Source organism: Lithobates pipiens, unplaced genomic scaffold (genome assembly GCF_037356315.1).
Source record: "Lithobates pipiens isolate NorthernLeopardFrog02 unplaced genomic scaffold, aLitPip1_a1.2 Scaffold_18, whole genome shotgun sequence".
NCBI lineage: Eukaryota > Metazoa > Chordata > Amphibia > Anura > Ranidae > Lithobates > Lithobates pipiens.
The window spans coordinates 299,695,551-299,716,108 of NW_027507758.1; the positions used below are offsets into that span (position 1 = coordinate 299,695,551).

The window sequence follows — 20,558 nt, forward strand, 5'->3', positions numbered from 1 at the left end:
GGACAGAATTAAAATTAGACTTGGGAAACTTAACATTAATAAATCACGGGGACCAGATGGCTTGCACCCAAGGGTACTTGGGGAACTCAGTCAAGTAATTGCCAGACCATTGTTCCTAATTTTTACTGACAGTCTACTGACTGGAATGGTACCAGCTGATTGGAGAAAATCCAATGTAGCACCAATATTTAAAAAGGGCCCAAAATACATCCCTGGGAATTACAGACCAGTTAGCCTAACATCAATAGTATGTAAACTCTTGGAGGGGATGATAAGGGACTATCTACAAGATTTTAGTAATGAAAACGGTATCATTAGCAGTAATCGGCATGGATTCATGAAGAATCGTTCTTGCCAAACCAATCTATTAATCTTCTAAGAGTAAATGAGTTGCCATTTATCACCAGTTCAGAGGGTGGTGATAAATTACTCGGAAATGGTCAGGGGTGGGTAGTGGGGTCCCCAAGGGTTCTGTACTGGGACCAAGCCAATTTAATTTGTTCATAAATGACCTAGAGGATGAGGTAATCACTGTATTTGCCGACGATACCAAGCTAAGCAGGGCAATAACTTCTCCACAGGATGTGGAAACCTTGCAAAAAGATCTGAACAAATTAATGGGGTGGGCAACTACATGGCAAATGAGGTTCAATGTAGAAAAATTTAAAATAATGCATTTGGGTGGCAAACATATATGAATGCAAACTATGGGGGGGAACCTCCTGGGGGAATCTAGGATGGAAAAGGACCTGGGGGTCCTAGTACATGATAGGCTCAGTAATGGCATGCAAGGCCAAGCTGCTGCTAACAAAGCAAACAGAATATTAGCATGTATTAAAAAGGGGATCAACTCCAGAGATAAAACGATAATTCTCCCGCTCTACAAGACTCTGGTCCGGCCGCACCTAGAGTATGCTGTCCAGTTCTGGGCAGCAGTCCTCAGGAAGGATGTACTGGAAATGGAGCAAGTACAAAGCAGGGCAACAAAGCTAATAAAGGGTCTGTAGGAAATTGGTTATGAGGAAAGATTGCGAGCACTGAACTTATTCTCTCTGGAGAAGAGACGCTTGAGAGGGGATATGATTTTAATATACAAATGCTATACTGGTGACCCCACAATAGGGATAAAACTTTTTCGCAGAAGGGAGTTTAACAAGACTCATGGCCACTCATTAAAATTTAGAAGAAAAGAGGTTTAACTTTAAACTACGTAGAGGGTTCTTTACTGTAAGAGCGGCAAGGATGTGGAATTCCCTTCCACAGGCGGTGGTCTCAGCTGGGGGGCATTGATAGTTTCAAGAAACTATTAGATAAGCACCTGAATGACTGCAACATACAGCGATATACAATGTAATACTGGCATATAATCACACACATAGGGTTGGACTTGATGGACTTTTTTTCAACCTCACCTACTATGTAACTATGTAATTTCAGGATCTTGTACAGGCCTCTTGGGTCCCTCCACACTAAACTAGTTGGATATTTGTTTTGTGAACCTGGCTTTGTGCATAAGGGCACGGTCATGCTGGAAAAGAAAAGGACCTGCCACATAATGTATCATTTTAAAATGTTTTTGTTTAGTTTTTTTTACCCAGAAGTCCTTTCTCTTTCTGCAACACTTTTTATTTTCCTTAATAGAGCCATTTATCAGTTTTTCCCTTCCAATTAACTGCCAAAATATGAAAAATGTATTATTTTGTTTTTTTATAGGAGTTTTACACCAGCAAAGATGGAACCCAGATACCTATGTTTATTATACATAAAAAGGGTATTATTTTGGATGGGTCTCACCCAGCCTTTCTCTATGGCTATGGAGGCTTTAATATATCCATCACACCAAGCTACAGGTAAGAATTCTTATTCAGAATTTAGTCAGCATAGAAGAAATTAGCTACAGGCATTATATTGTATTTAAAGAATAATTCCAAGCTTTGGTATTTTATACATGGTTACATTGGTTCAGCTTGGACCTTTGTAACTATGTATATACCATATATTGCCCATGCCCCTGGAAGCTGAAATTCACTAAAGTAAGCACCACTACTCCAGTGATCTCCACATGCTGCTGAGTTCCACACTGAGCGACTGCACCTCTGCTTACTGAACACAAGAGGTCGGCCGCTCAGCACGGGTGCCATTTGGAGAATGCAATCTGGCACAGATCCTACCCCTCAGCCCTTTATCTCAGCAGACAAGCCCACATTGGAACAAGATTCAGGGATAGAGCTGAGGACTGAGGTTTCTCTGTAATGTAACGGTCTATTTTTAGGATTATGCTGGAAGTATTTTAAAGCAGTATTAAACCCAAAACCAAAAATGTAATATCTTGTAGCCTTTTTCCTTCCTTGGGCTCTTTCCTTTCTGTTTTCACCTGGTAATCAGGCCAGTAACACACCTCCTGTATGAGAGTTTCCCACCTTGGAAGAAGGAGCACAGGGGGCACATTTGGACAGCTGCATTGTCTGGGGGAAGGGGAGTGTTAGATGTACTAGCAGCGTTAAATACACTAACAAATTGAAGCCAAACCCCAACACTTTATAAACTGTTATAGCAAAACAGTTTATTCCTTAGGAAATAGCTTATACACAAAAAAAAGATAATTTAAGCACCCCTGTCAGTGTTAACTGGCTTATCCCATCTTCGTATCTTATATATTCTGTTGGAGAGCTTGTTCTGTTGAAAAATAGACTTACTGGCCAGATCACCAGTTGAAAAAAAAAGAAAAGAAAGCTTGAAAAAGAAAACAAATACAGCCATCACATCTATGCCCTTGTACACACGGTCGGACATTCCGACAACAAAATCCGTCTGATTTTGTCCAAAACTGGTGTTGAATACACACGGTTGGACAAAGTTGTCGGAAAATCCGACCGTTCGTGATGTGATGATGTTATTTAGTTACAACGGGACTATGTTCAGGCTAGTAGCCGATAGCTTTGGTCTAGGAATTTGATCTGAGCATGCCTGGCCCTTTGTACGATCGGAATTCTCTACAAACGGTCGGACTTTGTCGGAAAATTTTTGATATCTAGCTCTCAAACTTTGTTGGTCAGACATTCCGACGGAAAAAGTCAGATGAAGCCCCACGCGGTTTGATTTTCCGACAACGCGGTTCGATCAGACATTTTCCATCTAAATGTCCGACTGTGTGTACAAGGGCTAAGAAATGGTAAGCTGCAATGATGCATAGCCACTACTTTTAGACCAATCACTCAAACTGGCCCTCTTTTGTGACCAAATCCTTCTCTCCATCATGCAGCCTTGCCTATGCTGCACTAATTGTTTTATCCAACCTCCTATATTGCTGTTATTTTAAAAATCCAATATAAAGCAAAGGTGCAGGTCAAAAATAGTTTTCAAAGATGTGTCTCATTATCATTTTAAAAAATTGGGAGGTATGCAGTCAGTCATAAATTTGAGTTCCACAAATCTTTATGTTTTATACTTTGTGTTAGGCAAGCTGGAAGAATAGGAAAAGGGGTGAAGATAAATAGACTTGGCGCTATACCTTCTCCATGCCAATTTATATGTTTAAAACTTTATGAGATATATTTTCCAGGGTGCTGGCAATTAAATAAAATTATGAAACCAATGAATGGCAATTGCTTGCCATAACCACTACGAGTGCAAGTACATATAAATTACATGTGCCACAGGATATATACTGTCATCAATTAGAAAATATTAAAATGCAAGTGAAAAAATATAAGTGGAAAAAATTCAAGTGAAAAGATTGGGTAAGGAATGGTGGCTAATTCTTTCCTAATGGTATAGTGACTGTGCTTGGTCTGTGATAAAAAATTATGCTGAATGCAATCAAAATGAACTAACGTGACAACCAACACGCTGTGACAGACATAAAAAGCAGATAACCATGTATTGTGCAAAAACCAATATAAAAACCAATATGAAAAAACAATATTAAAAATATTAGAAAATAATATTAAAAATTAGAATTAACATTCATAGTGAACCATATATATTTTTTTTGGATTGTGAATAGTCTTTATAGTGAGTGGCGTGATCCTCCGTGCATATAGGGAAGGAAGGGGGGTGGTGATATTCAAACAGTGTTTCCCGTGTTCAGTGGTTACTCCAATAATATGCTCTCACCGGAAAAAATACCCCATCTGGGGTGGATCGACCTTCACAATATCAGCTATTGTGTCGCTTCTCTGGCTTGCTTCTGGTGCGATAATGGGGGTCTCTCGTTTTTCGGTGAGTGTAGTAAACCACATGTATTATGTCAAAAGAGAGGCATATCCATAGCGTGATACCGTTTAAAATATATATTTATTAAAGAAAATAGATAAAATCTACTTACAAACGTAGATATTGCAATGGCAGTAATAGTACAGCGTTCAGGCAGGTTTAAAAGTCCCGCTCAGCTTCCTGGTTAGCGCTAGAGGTGTACGTCGTATGGCCACGCCCTACGCGTTTCGTCACTCAGACGTCATCCGGAGCGGCCATCTTCATACACCTTTAGTCTTATATAGGGTGTATTGTCCTCATCGCGCATGTGCGGTGCGTCGCCGCCATTTTTAGTGAGGGAAATGCCCTCGTATTTTATTATGGCGCTGCATAATATGCTATTTGCGCATGTGCGGTCAATCGCCGCCATTTCCTGTGAGGGAATGCCCTCATATGCGATGGACATTACACTACTATTCTTGTAACTGGCGGCTGATTTACCTCGTAAAAGTTTTTTGCCCACATAGTTTGCAATCACAGATAAATAAAAATCTAGACAAAACTATAGACAAAAATAAAGATAAAAATAAATGAGGTAAAACGAAGGTGGTGATGATATTAAACAACAGAAAGAGAATGTGAGAATGATAAGAGGGTAATGTATGTATGTCATTCATATTGAACAAAACGAACGATTGTTACTATTGGATATAGTGTCAGTGTGCTGGGATTAAAAATTGACTTTAGGAGAAGAAGAAGGAGAATCTTTCAGTAATATTATTGTATTATGCCAATAAAGGATTGCTTGAATGTAAAATGTGTGCTTAAAAATGGGAGATATGTGATTAAAAGGGAAAAAGGGAAAATTATGAGCAAAGAAACTCTATATTCTTTAACAAAATACGCAGAGAATGGAGAATATGAAAAATATGTGGTATGCCAAATATATGCATATAGAAATATATGTGTGTATACATAAAAGTAAAAATGAAAAAAATGTATATATGTATAATAAAAAAGTAAAAATAAATGTAAATGTAAATATAAATATAAAAATAAATGTAAAAATAAAAGTAAAAATAAAAATAAGAATAAAGATAAAAGTTATCCAACGCTGATAAACAGTTATAAACTATATAGTGTACGTCCGCAAGGGTGTAATCTGAGGTGTATGTTGCTATGCGCAAAATGGGGGGAAGACCTACGGGGATGTAAAAATGTAATATGTAAAATGTGAAAGTATGAAATTGGTATAAAGATAAAAATAAATATAAAATATAAAATAAAAATAGACTCAAATTGGAGACGCCCTGACTGGGAAGTGTTGAGCTTCATGTCCTTGTTTTAATTGTAATTTTGAATGAATAACATTCGGCCCAATTATATAAGGAAAGAGGGGGGAAGAATAAAAGACTATTTAGAAGGTGTCCTCCATCTACACTGGATGGGGGGGGGAAAAAGATATTCACTACTAATTTTTAGATTGTTGGATTTGTTGCATTCGACCTGGGAAAAGAATTTTTATTTTTAAATACGCAGATAACAGATTAAAAATGTTAAAAGTTGGTTAAAAAACAATTAAGGTCCAGGTCAATGTTCATTCCTGCAGGCTGCAAAGTTTCTAGATTAAAAATCCACTTGGTTTCATTCTGTGAAATTTTGATGGTCATATCTTCTCCCCTCCAATGTCCTTTGATTTTATCAATGGCGTAGAAGGTCATTTGTTTAGGGTCTTGGTTATGAAAGTCCCTAAAGTGCCTTGAGACACTATGCTTGTCATAACCTTTTCTGATGTTTTTAATATGTTCCCCTATTCTTATATGAAGTTCTCGTGTGGTTCTTCCCACATATTGTTTGTGGCAGGGGCACTCTATGACATAAGTCACATGTGTACTACTGCAGGAGATCAATTCTTTTATAGGAAATTCTCTGCCATTAGTGGTTGAAGAGAATTTGGTGGTTTTCCTCTGAGTTTTCTTACTTCTACGACAAGGGAGACATTGTCCACATTTAAAGAAGCCCTTTAGGTGTTTGTTAATCTTTATATCACGTGGGGGGTCGATTGAGTTCTTAACCAATTTGTTTCTCAAATTGGGGGCTTTCTTGTAAATGAAAGTAGGGTTATTGGGTAATATTTGTTTCAGCACTTCATCTGTTTTAAGTATGGGCCAATATTTCTTTATGATGTTTTCTATTTGTTTATGTTGTCTGTTGAAGCCAGTGAAGAAGGCAGTCTCTACATTTTTCTTGTTCCTAAGTGCCGCTTTGTTTTCTATCAATTGTTTTCTCTCTGTTTTCATTATGGTTTCTTTAAGGGTCCGTAAATAGGATTCTTTATATCCCTTATGAATAAACCTTCTAATAATGACTTCTGCTTGTACATCGAAGTCCTCTCTCTTAGTACAGTTCCTGTAGACTCTCACCAGTTGCCCCTTGGGTATGTTGCCTAACCATTTAGGGTGGTGGCAGCTTGAGGTAGGTATGTAGCCATTTCGATCCGTGGCTTTAAAGAAGGTTTTTGTACCCAGGGTGTCCTCCATTTTGAAAATTTGTAGGTCTAAGTAATCTATATTGTGATCGTCCCATTTTCCTGTGAAGGTGATATCATAAATGTTGTGGTTTATTTCGTCTAGGAAGACTTGTAATTCCTCTTGAGATCCTCCCCAGATGATCAAAATATCATCTATATATCGTCTATACATTTTCAGGTTCTTTCTAGGTGTGCCATAAATTTGCTCTTCTTCCCAATGGTCCAGGAAGAGGTTTGCTACGCTGGGTGCGTATTTTGCCCCCATAGCAACTCCCTTTGTTTGGGCATAATATTTCCCCTTGTACCAGAAATAGTTGTGGCTCATTGCTAAGTCCAGTCCTTCTAGTATAAAGTTTATTTGTTCCTGTTTCAGATCGGACTTGTGGTGGAGGGCCCATTCTACTGCATTGAGACCGTCCTTCTGCCTAATATTTGTGTACAAGGAGTTGACATCTATTGTGACTAATAGGTCCTTATCATTCACTTTGATGTTCTGTAATTCCTTCAGTAGTTGCCTACTATCTTTTAGATAGGATTTCCCTTCAGTTACTAATGGTTGCAGAAACCCATCGATGTAAACACCTAATCTTGAAAACAGGGAGTCTATTCCACTTACTATGGGTCTCCCTGGAGGTTGGGTTTGGTTTTTATGAATTTTCGGAACGTAGTAGATCACTGGTGTTTTTGGTGCGTTGGGTGTTAGGTACCTTGCTTCTTTTTTATTGAGTATCCCTTTTTGTAGGCCCTTCTTGACATAATTATTAAGTTTTTTATTGTATTCTTCTTTTGGGTTTTTCTTTAGTTGTTTGTAGGTATCTGGAATATTGAGGAGGTTGGCCATCTCCTGTTCATAATCTGTCTTCTTTAGTATAACTAGGCCGCCGCCCTTGTCAGCTGGCCTAATGACTACATCTTTTTTCTTCTCCAATTGCTTAATAGTCTTCCAGATACCCTTCTTTTTGGTTGGTCTTATTGTCAAATCCCTAATGTCCTTTTCAACCATTTTCTTAAAAACTTTGATTCCTTCATTTTGCTGCTGGTTTGGGTTAAAGATGGAATTATTCCTCAACTGGGAGTGTTTATAGTAGGATTCATCCTTCTTCCTCTCTGTGTCTTTAATGTTGGCGTAGTATTTTTTAATATTTAGTTTCCTGACGAATTTCTGTAAATCGATAAAGGTTTCAAATTTATCCAGATCCTTGTCTGGGGCAAATTTTAGACCTAGGTCCAGTATTTTTAGTTCTTCCTCATCGAAGGTTAACCCACTGAGGTTGTAAATGCCCTCTCCTAATATTCTCGTCTTCTTTTTCTTGACACCTCCTCTCTTTCCCCTCTTGCGTTTTCTTCTGCCCATCTTGGAGGCCTGTATTCCCTCCTCTGATCCTCTCGATAGATCTGGTTTTCCGTATATTCTCCTCTCACATTCACTGGGTTTTCTTCTGCCCATCTTGGGGGCCTGTATTCTCTCCTCTGATTTTCTCGGTAGGGTTGGTTTTCCGTATATTCTCCTCTCCTGTTCGCTGGGCCTGTCCACCTCGGGTTCCAGCCTACATTTCTTCTGGGTTGCCCCTGGTATTGGTTTCTTGTTGGATATCGAAACGGTCTCCATCCTCCCCTTGGTCCATAAGGGGGGTTCCCTGGATCAGATCAGGATCAGAGGAGGGAATACAGGCCTCCAAGATGGGCAGAAGAAAACGCAAGAGGGGAAAGAGAGGAGGTGTCAAGAAAAAGAAGACGAGAATATTAGGAGAGGGCATTTACAACCTCAGTGGGTTAACCTTCGATGAGGAAGAACTAAAAATACTGGACCTAGGTCTAAAATTTGCCCCAGACAAGGATCTGGATAAATTTGAAACCTTTATCGATTTACAGAAATTCGTCAGGAAACTAAATATTAAAAAATACTACGCCAACATTAAAGACACAGAGAGGAAGAAGGATGAATCCTACTATAAACACTCCCAGTTGAGGAATAATTCCATCTTTAACCCAAACCAGCAGCAAAATGAAGGAATCAAAGTTTTTAAGAAAATGGTTGAAAAGGACATTAGGGATTTGACAATAAGACCAACCAAAAAGAAGGGTATCTGGAAGACTATTAAGCAATTGGAGAAGAAAAAAGATGTAGTCATTAGGCCAGCTGACAAGGGCGGCGGCCTAGTTATACTAAAGAAGACAGATTATGAACAGGAGATGGCCAACCTCCTCAATATTCCAGATACCTACAAACAACTAAAGAAAAACCCAAAAGAAGAATACAATAAAAAACTTAATAATTATGTCAAGAAGGGCCTACAAAAAGGGATACTCAATAAAAAAGAAGCAAGGTACCTAACACCCAACGCACCAAAAACACCAGTGATCTACTACGTTCCGAAAATTCATAAAAACCAAACCCAACCTCCAGGGAGACCCATAGTAAGTGGAATAGACTCCCTGTTTTCAAGATTAGGTGCTTACATCGATGGGTTTCTGCAACCATTAGTAACTGAAGGGAAATCCTATCTAAAAGATAGTAGGCAACTACTGAAGGAATTACAGAACATCAAAGTGAATGATAAGGACCTATTAGTCACAATAGATGTCAACTCCTTGTACACAAATATTAGGCAGAAGGACGGTCTCAATGCAGTAGAATGGGCCCTCCACCACAAGTCCGATCTGAAACAGGAACAAATAAACTTTATACTAGAAGGACTGGACTTAGCAATGAGCCACAACTATTTCTGGTACAAGGGGAAATATTATGCCCAAACAAAGGGAGTTGCTATGGGGGCAAAATACGCACCCAGCGTAGCAAACCTCTTCCTGGACCATTGGGAAGAAGAGCAAATTTATGGCACACCTAGAAAGAACCTGAAAATGTATAGACGATATATAGATGATATTTTGATCATCTGGGGAGGATCTCAAGAGGAACTACAAGTCTTCCTAGACGAAATAAACCACAACATTTATGATATCACCTTCACAGGAAAATGGGACGATCACAATATAGATTACTTAGACCTACAAATTTTCAAAATGGAGGACACCCTGGGTACAAAAACCTTCTTTAAAGCCACGGATCGAAATGGCTACATACCTACCTCAAGCTGCCACCACCCTAAATGGTTAGGCAACATACCCAAGGGGCAACTGGTGAGAGTCTACAGGAACTGTACTAAGAGAGAGGACTTCGATGTACAAGCAGAAGTCATTATTAGAAGGTTTATTCATAAGGGATATAAAGAATCCTATTTACGGACCCTTAAAGAAACCATAATGAAAACAGAGAGAAAACAATTGATAGAAAACAAAGCGGCACTTAGGAACAAGAAAAATGTAGAGACTGCCTTCTTCACTGGCTTCAACAGACAACATAAACAAATAGAAAACATCATAAAGAAATATTGGCCCATACTTAAAACAGATGAAGTGCTGAAACAAATATTACCCAATAACCCTACTTTCATTTACAAGAAAGCCCCCAATTTGAGAAACAAATTGGTTAAGAACTCAATCGACCCCCCACGTGATATAAAGATTAACAAACACCTAAAGGGCTTCTTTAAATGTGGACAATGTCTCCCTTGTCGTAGAAGTAAGAAAACTCAGAGGAAAACCACCAAATTCTCTTCAACCACTAATGGCAGAGAATTTCCTATAAAAGAATTGATCTCCTGCAGTAGTACACATGTGACTTATGTCATAGAGTGCCCCTGCCACAAACAATATGTGGGAAGAACCACACGAGAACTTCATATAAGAATAGGGGAACATATTAAAAACATCAGAAAAGGTTATGACAAGCATAGTGTCTCAAGGCACTTTAGGGACTTTCATAACCAAGACCCTAAACAAATGACCTTCTACGCCATTGATAAAATCAAAGGACATTGGAGGGGAGAAGATATGACCATCAAAATTTCACAGAATGAAACCAAGTGGATTTTTAATCTAGAAACTTTGCAGCCTGCAGGAATGAACATTGACCTGGACCTTAATTGTTTTTTAACCAACTTTTAACATTTTTAATCTGTTATCTGCGTATTTAAAAATAAAAATTCTTTTCCCAGGTCGAATGCAACAAATCCAACAATCTAAAAATTAGTAGTGAATATCTTTTCCCCCCCCCCATCCAGTGTAGATGGAGGACACCTTCTAAATAGTCTTTTATTCTTCCCCCCTCTTTCCTTATATAATTGGGCCGAATGTTATTCATTCAAAATTGCAATTAAAACAAGGACATGAAGCTCAACACTTCCCAGTCAGGGCGTCTCCAATTTGAGTCTATTTTTATTTTATATTTTATATTTATTTTTATCTTTATACCAATTTCATACTTTCACATTTTACATATTACATTTTTACATCCCCGTAGGTCTTCCCCCCATTTTGCGCATAGCAACATACACCTCAGATTACACCCTTGCGGACGTACACTATATAGTTCATAACTGTTTATCAGCGTTGGATAACTTTTATCTTTATTTTTATTTTTATTTTTACTTTTATTTTTACATTTATTTTTATATTTATATTTACATTTACATTTATTTTTACTTTTTTATTATACATATATACATTTTTTTCATTTTTACTTTTATGTATACACACATATATTTCTATATGCATATATTTGGCATACCACATATTTTTCATATTCTCCATTCTCTGCGTATTTTGTTAAAGAATATAGAGTTTCTTTGCTCATAATTTTCCCTTTTTCCCTTTTAATCACATATCTCCCATTTTTAAGCACACATTTTACATTCAAGCAATCCTTTATTGGCATAATACAATAATATTACTGAAAGATTCTCCTTCTTCTTCTCCTAAAGTCAATTTTTAATCCCAGCACACTGACACTATATCCAATAGTAACAATCGTTCGTTTTGTTCAATATGAATGACATACATACATTACCCTCTTATCATTCTCACATTCTCTTTCTGTTGTTTAATATCATCACCACCTTCGTTTTACCTCATTTATTTTTATCTTTATTTTTGTCTATAGTTTTGTCTAGATTTTTATTTATCTGTGATTGCAAACTATGTGGGCAAAAAACTTTTACGAGGTAAATCAGCCGCCAGTTACAAGAATAGTAGTGTAATGTCCATCGCATATGAGGGCATTCCCTCACAGGAAATGGCGGCGATTGACCGCACATGCGCAAATAGCATATTATGCAGCGCCATAATAAAATACGAGGGCATTTCCCTCACTAAAAATGGCGGCGACGCACCGCACATGCGCGATGAGGACAATACACCCTATATAAGACTAAAGGTGTATGAAGATGGCCGCTCCGGATGACGTCTGAGTGACGAAACGCGTAGGGCGTGGCCATACGACGTACACCTCTAGCGCTAACCAGGAAGCTGAGCGGGACTTTTAAACCTGCCTGAACGCTGTACTATTACTGCCATTGCAATATCTACGTTTGTAAGTAGATTTTATCTATTTTCTTTAATAAATATATATTTTAAACGGTATCACGCTATGGATATGCCTCTCTTTTGACATAATACATGTGGTTTACTACACTCACCGAAAAACGAGAGACCCCCATTATCGCACCAGAAGCAAGCCAGAGAAGCGACACAATAGCTGATATTGTGAAGGTCGATCCACCCCAGATGGGGTATTTTTTCCGGTGAGAGCATATTATTGGAGTAACCACTGAACACGGGAAACACTGTTTGAATATCACCACCCCCCTTCCTTCCCTATATGCACGGAGGATCACGCCACTCACTATAAAGACTATTCACAATCCAAAAAAAATATATATGGTTCACTATGAATGTTAATTCTAATTTTTAATATTTTTAATATTATTTTCTAATATTTTTAATATTGTTTTTTCATATTGGTTTTTATATTGGTTTTTGCACAATACATGGTTATCTGCTTTTTATGTCTGTCACAGCGTGTTGGTTGTCACGTTAGTTCATTTTGATTGCATTCAGCATAATTTTTTATCACAGACCAAGCACAGTCACTATACCATTAGGAAAGAATTAGCCACCATTCCTTACCCAATCTTTTCACTTGAATTTTTTCCACTTATATTTTTTCACTTGCATTTTAATATTTTCTAATTGATGACAGTATATATCCTGTGGCACATGTAATTTATATGTACTTGCACTCGTAGTGGTTATGGCAAGCAATTGCCATTCATTGGTTTCATAATTTTATTTAATTGCCAGCACCCTGGAAAAAGTATCTCATAAAGTTTTAAACATATAAATTGGCATGGAGAAGGTATAGCGCCAAGTCTATTTATCTTCACCCCTTTTCCTAGTACCTTTCCACCTGTCAAGGTGGAAACAAATAGAGGCTGCTCTTACCCCTTTTTTCCCTGCTACTTTTCCACTTTACCTACTTGGTATAATCCAATTTACTCTATAGTAGGAGATCCATAGCGCAATCCAAAAACCCCCCCTCTTCTTTAAGCTGGAAGAATAATTCTATGCTTTTGTTTCAGTGTTTCCAGACTTATATTTGTAAGGCATTTAGGTGGCATACTTACTATTGCCAACATCCGGGGAGGAGGAGAATATGGAGAAACCTGGCACAAAGGTTAGTACGTTTACCCTTTGCATGGATTGTCATTATATTAAAAGTAATAATAATAATAATAATAATAGTCTGTCAAAACACATTTTTTTGCTGTCTGTCCTGAGCATATATCAAGCAATTTATAGCAATCTTTGATGCTGAGAATAATATGGATCTAATATATTAGTAATTGTTTACCAAAGTAATATAGGAAGCATGCATGCCACAGAAAAAACACTAGTCCAAACGTTACAATATATGAAAAGTATAGGGGAAGACACATCTGTCCATTAGGCCTCACGAATGAAGTCTCTGAATCACAATATGTTTATCCCCACTAGTATCTTGTGTGTAACCTGCCCTTGTATGTGCTCCTTATTGTTCCTATATCCTTCTAACAAGTCATGTTTCCACATGTGTTTGTTAATAGAAATTTGGGGAAACTAAAAGGTCTGCTTCCATTTTTTTTTTTTTTTCACACAACCCTCTTCCAGGATTCATACATTTTTTTTTTTTTTCAACTGAATCCAATTTAAAAATGTGTTATTCTTGGGTGAAAGCTGTGCGACTCTTGGGTGAAAACATTCATATATAGACCTTAAAGAATTTCTGAACCCGCAAAATATACTCACATTTTTACTTTCCTATTTTTGATAGCTTTTGCTGTTGTTTTTTTTTTTTTTTTTTTTGTTATTTTTTTACACCTTAAAAGAGAAGTGTGGGATTTAAAAATAATAAACATTTATACTCACCTAGGTGGATAAAGCATTGATTCAATGCTGCAGCTGTTCTCTGCCTTCTACACCAAGAACTGAGTGATCAAAGACCACTGATTGCTCAGTTCTCAGGTCTGCTCCAGGTGCTGGTCATGCACATGGGCAGATCCCAACATTATTGTTGGGATCGCCGCACTCTTCAGAAAACCACTTTCTTTTACTGGAAAATCACATCACAGCTCAACAAACACAGCGATCAAGAAAAAATTGCTGATGTTTCACACTAGCTGTAGTGCTTAATCATAGCTATGATTAAGCACTACAGCTAGTGCGAAACGTCAGCAATTTTTCCTTGTTCTCTGTGTTCGTTGAGCTGTGGTGTGATTTTCCAATAAAAGAAAGTGGTTTTCTGAAGAGTGCGGCAGTCCAGAGCTTGTTTTTCGTCTGTTGCTAGTGGTAATAGCCAGCAACTGGGGCTTCCCGGCCGAAGAGAACAGTTTACAGCCTGCATGTGTGCTCCTAGAGCGTTGAGATCCCTTCTCCTTCATTATTGTTGGGATCCCTGCAAAACCTGGACCAGCTCTATGATGTCGGTCGACACCAGACTTTAGCCCCGTGACGGCTGAATCTGGGTCACAGGAGTGTAGAACTACGTTTTGCAGCTTTGGCCATACTTCTCCTTTAAGCTAGAAGGGTTGAACCTGAGAACCAATTTATTAAACACAACCTTTTTTTATACTGAAACTTCTCTGCAATGGTATTTCTAAGTACATTTATGGAGTCAAATTCCTATTTCACTTTGTATTTTAAATAAAGAATTTACATAATGGTCTGAAAAAATCCTAATTTCCATTCAGGGAATAGCTAATTATCTACATTCCATATTCAGGTTTTGGTATACATCTTTGCATTTTGTTTCTCATTTCTTGATTGCACACCTGATGTTCTGACTACTGAACAGGACTGTTTTAGACATAATTGATTTATTTCTTTCATTGTATCCGCAAACACTTGGGCTCATTACTTATTTCTTAAAATAGCACTTTTTTCTTACAACTTAAGCAGTTTCATTAGATATGAATAAGTAAAAAATGGTGTTGCGCTCCTAAATAAAACTCGGCAGCTACTAAATACTCAATCTGTGTCTTAAAAAGAAGAGGGGTATCAAAAATATAATAGTGTGAATAACTTCAACTGGGATGTCACGGGAAGTGACGTAACGCGTAGGAAACCGGAAGTGACGCCTACACCCGAGCGATACGCTCGCTGGTCTGTTTGCTGTGCGCTCTGTCCTCCCCAATCTTTGTGAGTAGTTCGATATTGTTTTAATAAACTTGATAATATTTAAATCTACTACACTATGGTGGACTCTATCTATTCCTTGAGTGTATATGCCGATAGTATCCACGGAGGAATTTGATGGATGACGGTGACGCTAGAGAAGTGTGAAGCCCCCCCTGTCTATTTCCTGAATTTAAGTGTTTTCCCCATTAAAGGCTATTTCGCTGTATACCTTACAGCAGTAAGGTAATTACCTGGTGTGGCCAGCACTAACACGTGAAAATCACCTAAACGGAGAGAGTTGGCTTGGCACTGTGAACACACAACTGCACTATTTTACTTGGTTGTGATATTTCACCATATTATTCACGATTGGACTATCTATGGGTCACCTTGATTAAACCCAATCGGTTTCGACGTTTTTTTTGTTGCTATACGCACTTTATCACTTTATATTATATGTTTTACCACAGCACTATTGCCGTTGATATTTGAATTACTTGTATATTACCTTCAAGTCTAATTCTAATATTTTGATATGCTATGCACACACGCACTTTGTTTTACTTTTTGCTGACATCATTATTTTAGATATATTAAACACGTCTGCACTTTGTGTTTTATTTTTTTACACCTTTTTTTACACTATTATATTTTTGATACCCCTCTTTTTTTTTTTTAAGACACAGATTGAGTATTTAGTAGCTGCCGAGTTTTATTTAGGAGCGCAACACCATTTTTTACTTATTCATATCTAAATGAGAGCCAACTCATAAAGTGTTTGCTGCACCTATTGGGATAGAACTTTGCTTCCCATATACAGCGCAGGAGCCCTCATATATACATTCATTAGATATGAGTTCTAACATCCTGTAAAACAAGCCATATAATTGTCCAAGTAGAGTTCAACACATTATGAAGATGGATAAAAGGTAATTTTAACAAATAATAACTTGAGGATTTAGGGCCTGTTCACACTAGAATGCCTTGCGGGAAACCCATGTTTCGTGCTGGTTTCCCGCACTGCATTTAAATCGTACTACCCTTGTGATCTGCTGTGGGTGTCAGTGCAACATTAACAACACCCCAAGTGTAATTTGCAGGTGCAGTGCATTTTGCCCACACCAGATTGCTTGGTACAAATGTACCATGCGATCCTGTTGCAGTGCATTTACAAAAGTAGTGCGTGCACTACTTGTGTTTGTAGTGCGATTTCAGCCCATTCAAAAATCACAAGCTGAAATCACACTACGCAGAGCTGCATGTGAATTGCACAGAAACACGCAACGCGATTCACATGCAGTTCCTCGTTTGAATGGGCCCTTCGATTTTAAGGTTGCAGAAACAGGGCCCCTCTAACCCTCTTGTTTTGAATTTTATTGTTTGTGTATTGTCTCCCTTTATAGTGTAAAGTGCTGCGAAAACTGTTGGTGCTATATAAATCTTGTATAATAATAATAAAGTGATTCTAAAGGCTATTTTGTTTCATTAAAGTAAAAAAGGATATACTTAGTTGCACTGTGCAGTGTTATTGCAGAGAACGACCCTTACCTCCTCTTCCCTGGCAGTACTCTTTCCTCCTCCTCCTTAGGTGTGTCTGTTCTGAGGGGGAACCTGCAGATATAGGCTCCTGAGCAAGGTTGTGTGTGTCCATAGACATACACACAGCAGCTTGCCCACCCCGCATACCCACAAGATTTGCTTCACAGCAACAGTGTGTTCTACGAGAGCAGGAAGAGAACCGCACTGCTGCAGACTGGGCAGCACTGGATCAAGAAAGCACTCTGTTTTTTTTCGGGGGGCGGGGGGGGGGGCTAGTAGTGGAGTGTTTTTATTTACCTTAATGCATTAAGGTGAAAAAAAAAAGTTTGAACTTTAGAACCACTTTAAGTCTCACCAGTCTGAGTGTGTCAGTGGCCAACCTACATCACTGAACTGTAATGTAAATTCTTCAGTCTTTACTGCATGGCCAGGTAGATCTTCGGTAATGGACAGAGATGAGATGTTGTTAGTTATCATCCCCTACCCATAAAAAGGTCATCACACCTGATGCCAAACATTCCAGTGTTACAGGAGGATTTAGTAGCAGAGTGTCACAAATCCCTGTTTGAGGTATGCATGGGACAAATATTTAATATAGATAATTTTATCTCTGCCTGAGGTTAGCTTTGAAGCAAAAAGATCCCATCCATACACAAAGAATGGTGACAGTTTGCTAATCACCATTATTAACACAATAATGGTGACTGGCTTTAATAAGGCTTGTTAAATCCCTCAATGCACACAGCAGTTTTCACTGTTAAAGTCAAAGCTGTGCTTTCTAGGCACTGCCCAGTCCCTGCTGAACCCCCAGAATTTTGATCCATCTATGGTCAGCTTAAGTCCACTATCCCCCAATGCCCACTCTCCATTCTGCAGCCATGCCTTCTCTGTTCCCTTTGTTACTGTTAAAAGACCGAGCCTGCAACTTTCCGCAGCCACCGCCTATCTCAGAAGAGAGTACAACATTAGTAACTGGCAGATTGTGTGAATTACAGTGGCTGGAGAGCAATACTGTCATTCACAAAAAATACAAGCTGACAATAGCACATGCTGGCAGCTACTACATTTGTCTGAGAGAGATTAGTATAGTAGCTGCTGGTATGTGCTATTGTCGGCTTGTGTTTTTGTGGATGACACTGCTGCCCCCAACCATTCACACAACATAAACTGCCAGCTACTGCTGTAGTAATTGCCTCAGGACTAGCTGGCAGCCGCAGGAGGTTGCAGACTTAATCTTTTAACAGGAGTAGAGGGAGCAGGAGTAGAGGGAGCAGGAGAAGCACAGCTGCAGGATAGAGAGGGGGCTGAGGGAGGGGCTCAGTCTTTCAACAGTAGCCAATGAAGTAAGGCTGCAGAATGGAGAGGGGGCTGCTAGAAGTTGTGGGCTCAGTCTTTTATCTATAGGAAGGGAGCAGAGGAGGCATGAACTGCAGGGAAAGGGGGGTTTCAGAATTGAGAGGGGGCTATGGCTTCATTGCTTCCTGTACTTCTCCCACAGGAACAGTCATCATTTGGGCTTCTGTCTGGGGTGGAGCTACAGCCAGCATTGACAGTAATAAACAATGCAGTTTAAACAAACCACACCACAGATTTTAACGAGTGCTGTATGTACTGGGTCCCCTGGGGGATTTAACAATTCTTTTTAACTTCTGTTGAGAGTTTAAATGTAAACTTCCAATACATTTCCAGATGTATCTCTGCACACACACACTTTACATTCCCATTACTTTATTTTTTATTTTTGCATTGCTGAAGTCCAATATGCCATCCTGGTATGCAAATTTTCCTGGTCATCAGTTAACCAATGTTGTGAAAACACAGAATCCTTATTCTGTTTTCACATTGTAGACTTTCACCAACTCTACCCATTTGAAAACCAACATCAGCACTGTAATTATCACTTCAGTGATGCCATCTTCTAATTATTCAATATTAATATTGTAATAAATACAAAAAATAGTGTCCTCCTTCTAAACCCTATAAGAATTTTTTTCTAGCTATAAGACCAACTGGGTGTTGTTTTTCAGTTTAGCATAGTTGCACTGTTTCCTGGATGCCATCATAAAGTTTCTGAAGTTTTGTGCTTGTTATCTCAGGTTACTCTTTAAAGATTCCGTTTTGGTTAAAGTATATGCGCCTGTTTTTTTTTTTTTTTTGTTTCTTAGCTGGCTGTTTAGGTAAGAAGCAAAACTGTTTTGATGACTTCCAATATGCAGCTGAATTTCTGATTAAGAAAGGATATTCCTCTTCTCAGAACATCACCATCAATGGAGGATCAAACGGTGGCCTTCTAGTAGGTAAGTCTATTTAAATGGTTTACCTTGATATGTTTGTATTATTAAGTAAAATATTGTATGAGCAGGGACGTGCTGAGCAGTTTTATAGCTAGTGACTTTTCTCCATATACACCCTAATTTGTCAGCTTGGCTTATTTAGAAGTTTTTTTACCCCTTTTCTTTTTTGTTTTTTTCTTTGTTACTGGTAACCCATTTTTAACAAAACCTGTCAATTGCCATTCCCCTGTTCAATGAGAGTGCATTTAACTAGTCACTAAGGCAGTCTCATTGGACAGGTAATGGCCATTGGCAAAGTTTACACGGCTTAGCCATGAGATCAGAGGAATTTAGAATCAAGCAACAAGTCATAAAAGAGCGCACAATAAGGTTAATAAAATTAACATTAGGCATTGTGTAATGTCTGGTTAAGTAGGACGTTGACTTTAAAAAAAAGCTTAAAATTGAGTACAGGTTCTCGGAAGAAAAGGGTGGTGGGGGCAACCATTCTGTCCCCGCCAGTGCCATGCTATATTCCTCTGCTTCTAGTTCCACCCTCTCCTTGTTTTGCCTAGTTGTTATCACTTATGCTGTAATCCTTGCGTCTGTGCACTGGAAGTAAATTATTGTGCCACCTGGCTATATTCCTAGCATTTTACAAATGCTGGGACTGTACACTATACTGTGCGTGCTCAACAGTATCTGTACAGATTTGAAAAAATTGCTTGCAGGTTAGTAAGAGTGTTTTGCCAGCAGAGAATTAAAAAAAAATTCTTCTACCAAAAGACCCTAAATGTGGGGATAAAAATGTTTAAGCTTTACCTCTGATTTAAACTAAGCTGAGATTTTGTAGCTATATAATCCAGTTAAAGCTTTTTATGTGGTAAGAATATGTATATACTCGAGTATAGGCCGACCCGAATATAAGCCGAGGCCCCCAATTTACCCCCAAAAAACTGGAAAACTTATTGACTCGTGTATAAGCCGAGGGTGAGACATGGCTGTCCATCCCTGTGTGTCCGTCCATCCCTGTGTGTGTGTCCGTCCATCCATCCCTGTGTGTGTGTCCATCCATCCATCCATCCATCCATCCCTGTGTGTGTGTCCGTCCATCCATCCCTGTGTGTGTATCCATCCATCCATCCATCCCTGTGTGTGTGTGTGTGTGTGTGTGTGTGTGTGTGTATTCATCCATCCATCCATCCCTGTGTGTGTGTGTGTGTGTGTGTGTGTGTGTATCCATCCATCCATCCATCCATCCATCCCTGTGTGTGTGTGTGTGTATCCATCCATCCATCCATCCATCCCTGTGTGTGTGTGTGTGTGTGTGTGTGTGTGTGTATCCATCCATCCATCCCTGTGTGTGTGTGTGTGTGTGTGTATCCATCCATCCATCCATCCATCCCTGTGTGTGTGTGTGTGTGTGTGTGTGTGTGTGTGTGTGTGTGTGTCCGTGCAGCCTTGTGTGT

General features: G+C 38.7%; 1 protein-coding gene across 1 annotated transcript in view; it reads left to right on the forward strand.

Moving 5' to 3' along the window:
- PREP (prolyl endopeptidase) overlaps positions 1–20,558 on the forward strand; it is a 208,517-nt gene that overhangs the window by 176,741 nt on the left and 11,218 nt on the right. The window contains exons 11-13 of the mRNA XM_077487181.1: positions 1,714–1,850; positions 13,204–13,298; positions 18,982–19,113. Of these exons, the coding sequence (XP_077343307.1) occupies positions 1,714–1,850; positions 13,204–13,298; positions 18,982–19,113 (364 nt within the window). The remainder of the gene's footprint in view (positions 1–1,713; positions 1,851–13,203; positions 13,299–18,981; positions 19,114–20,558) is intronic.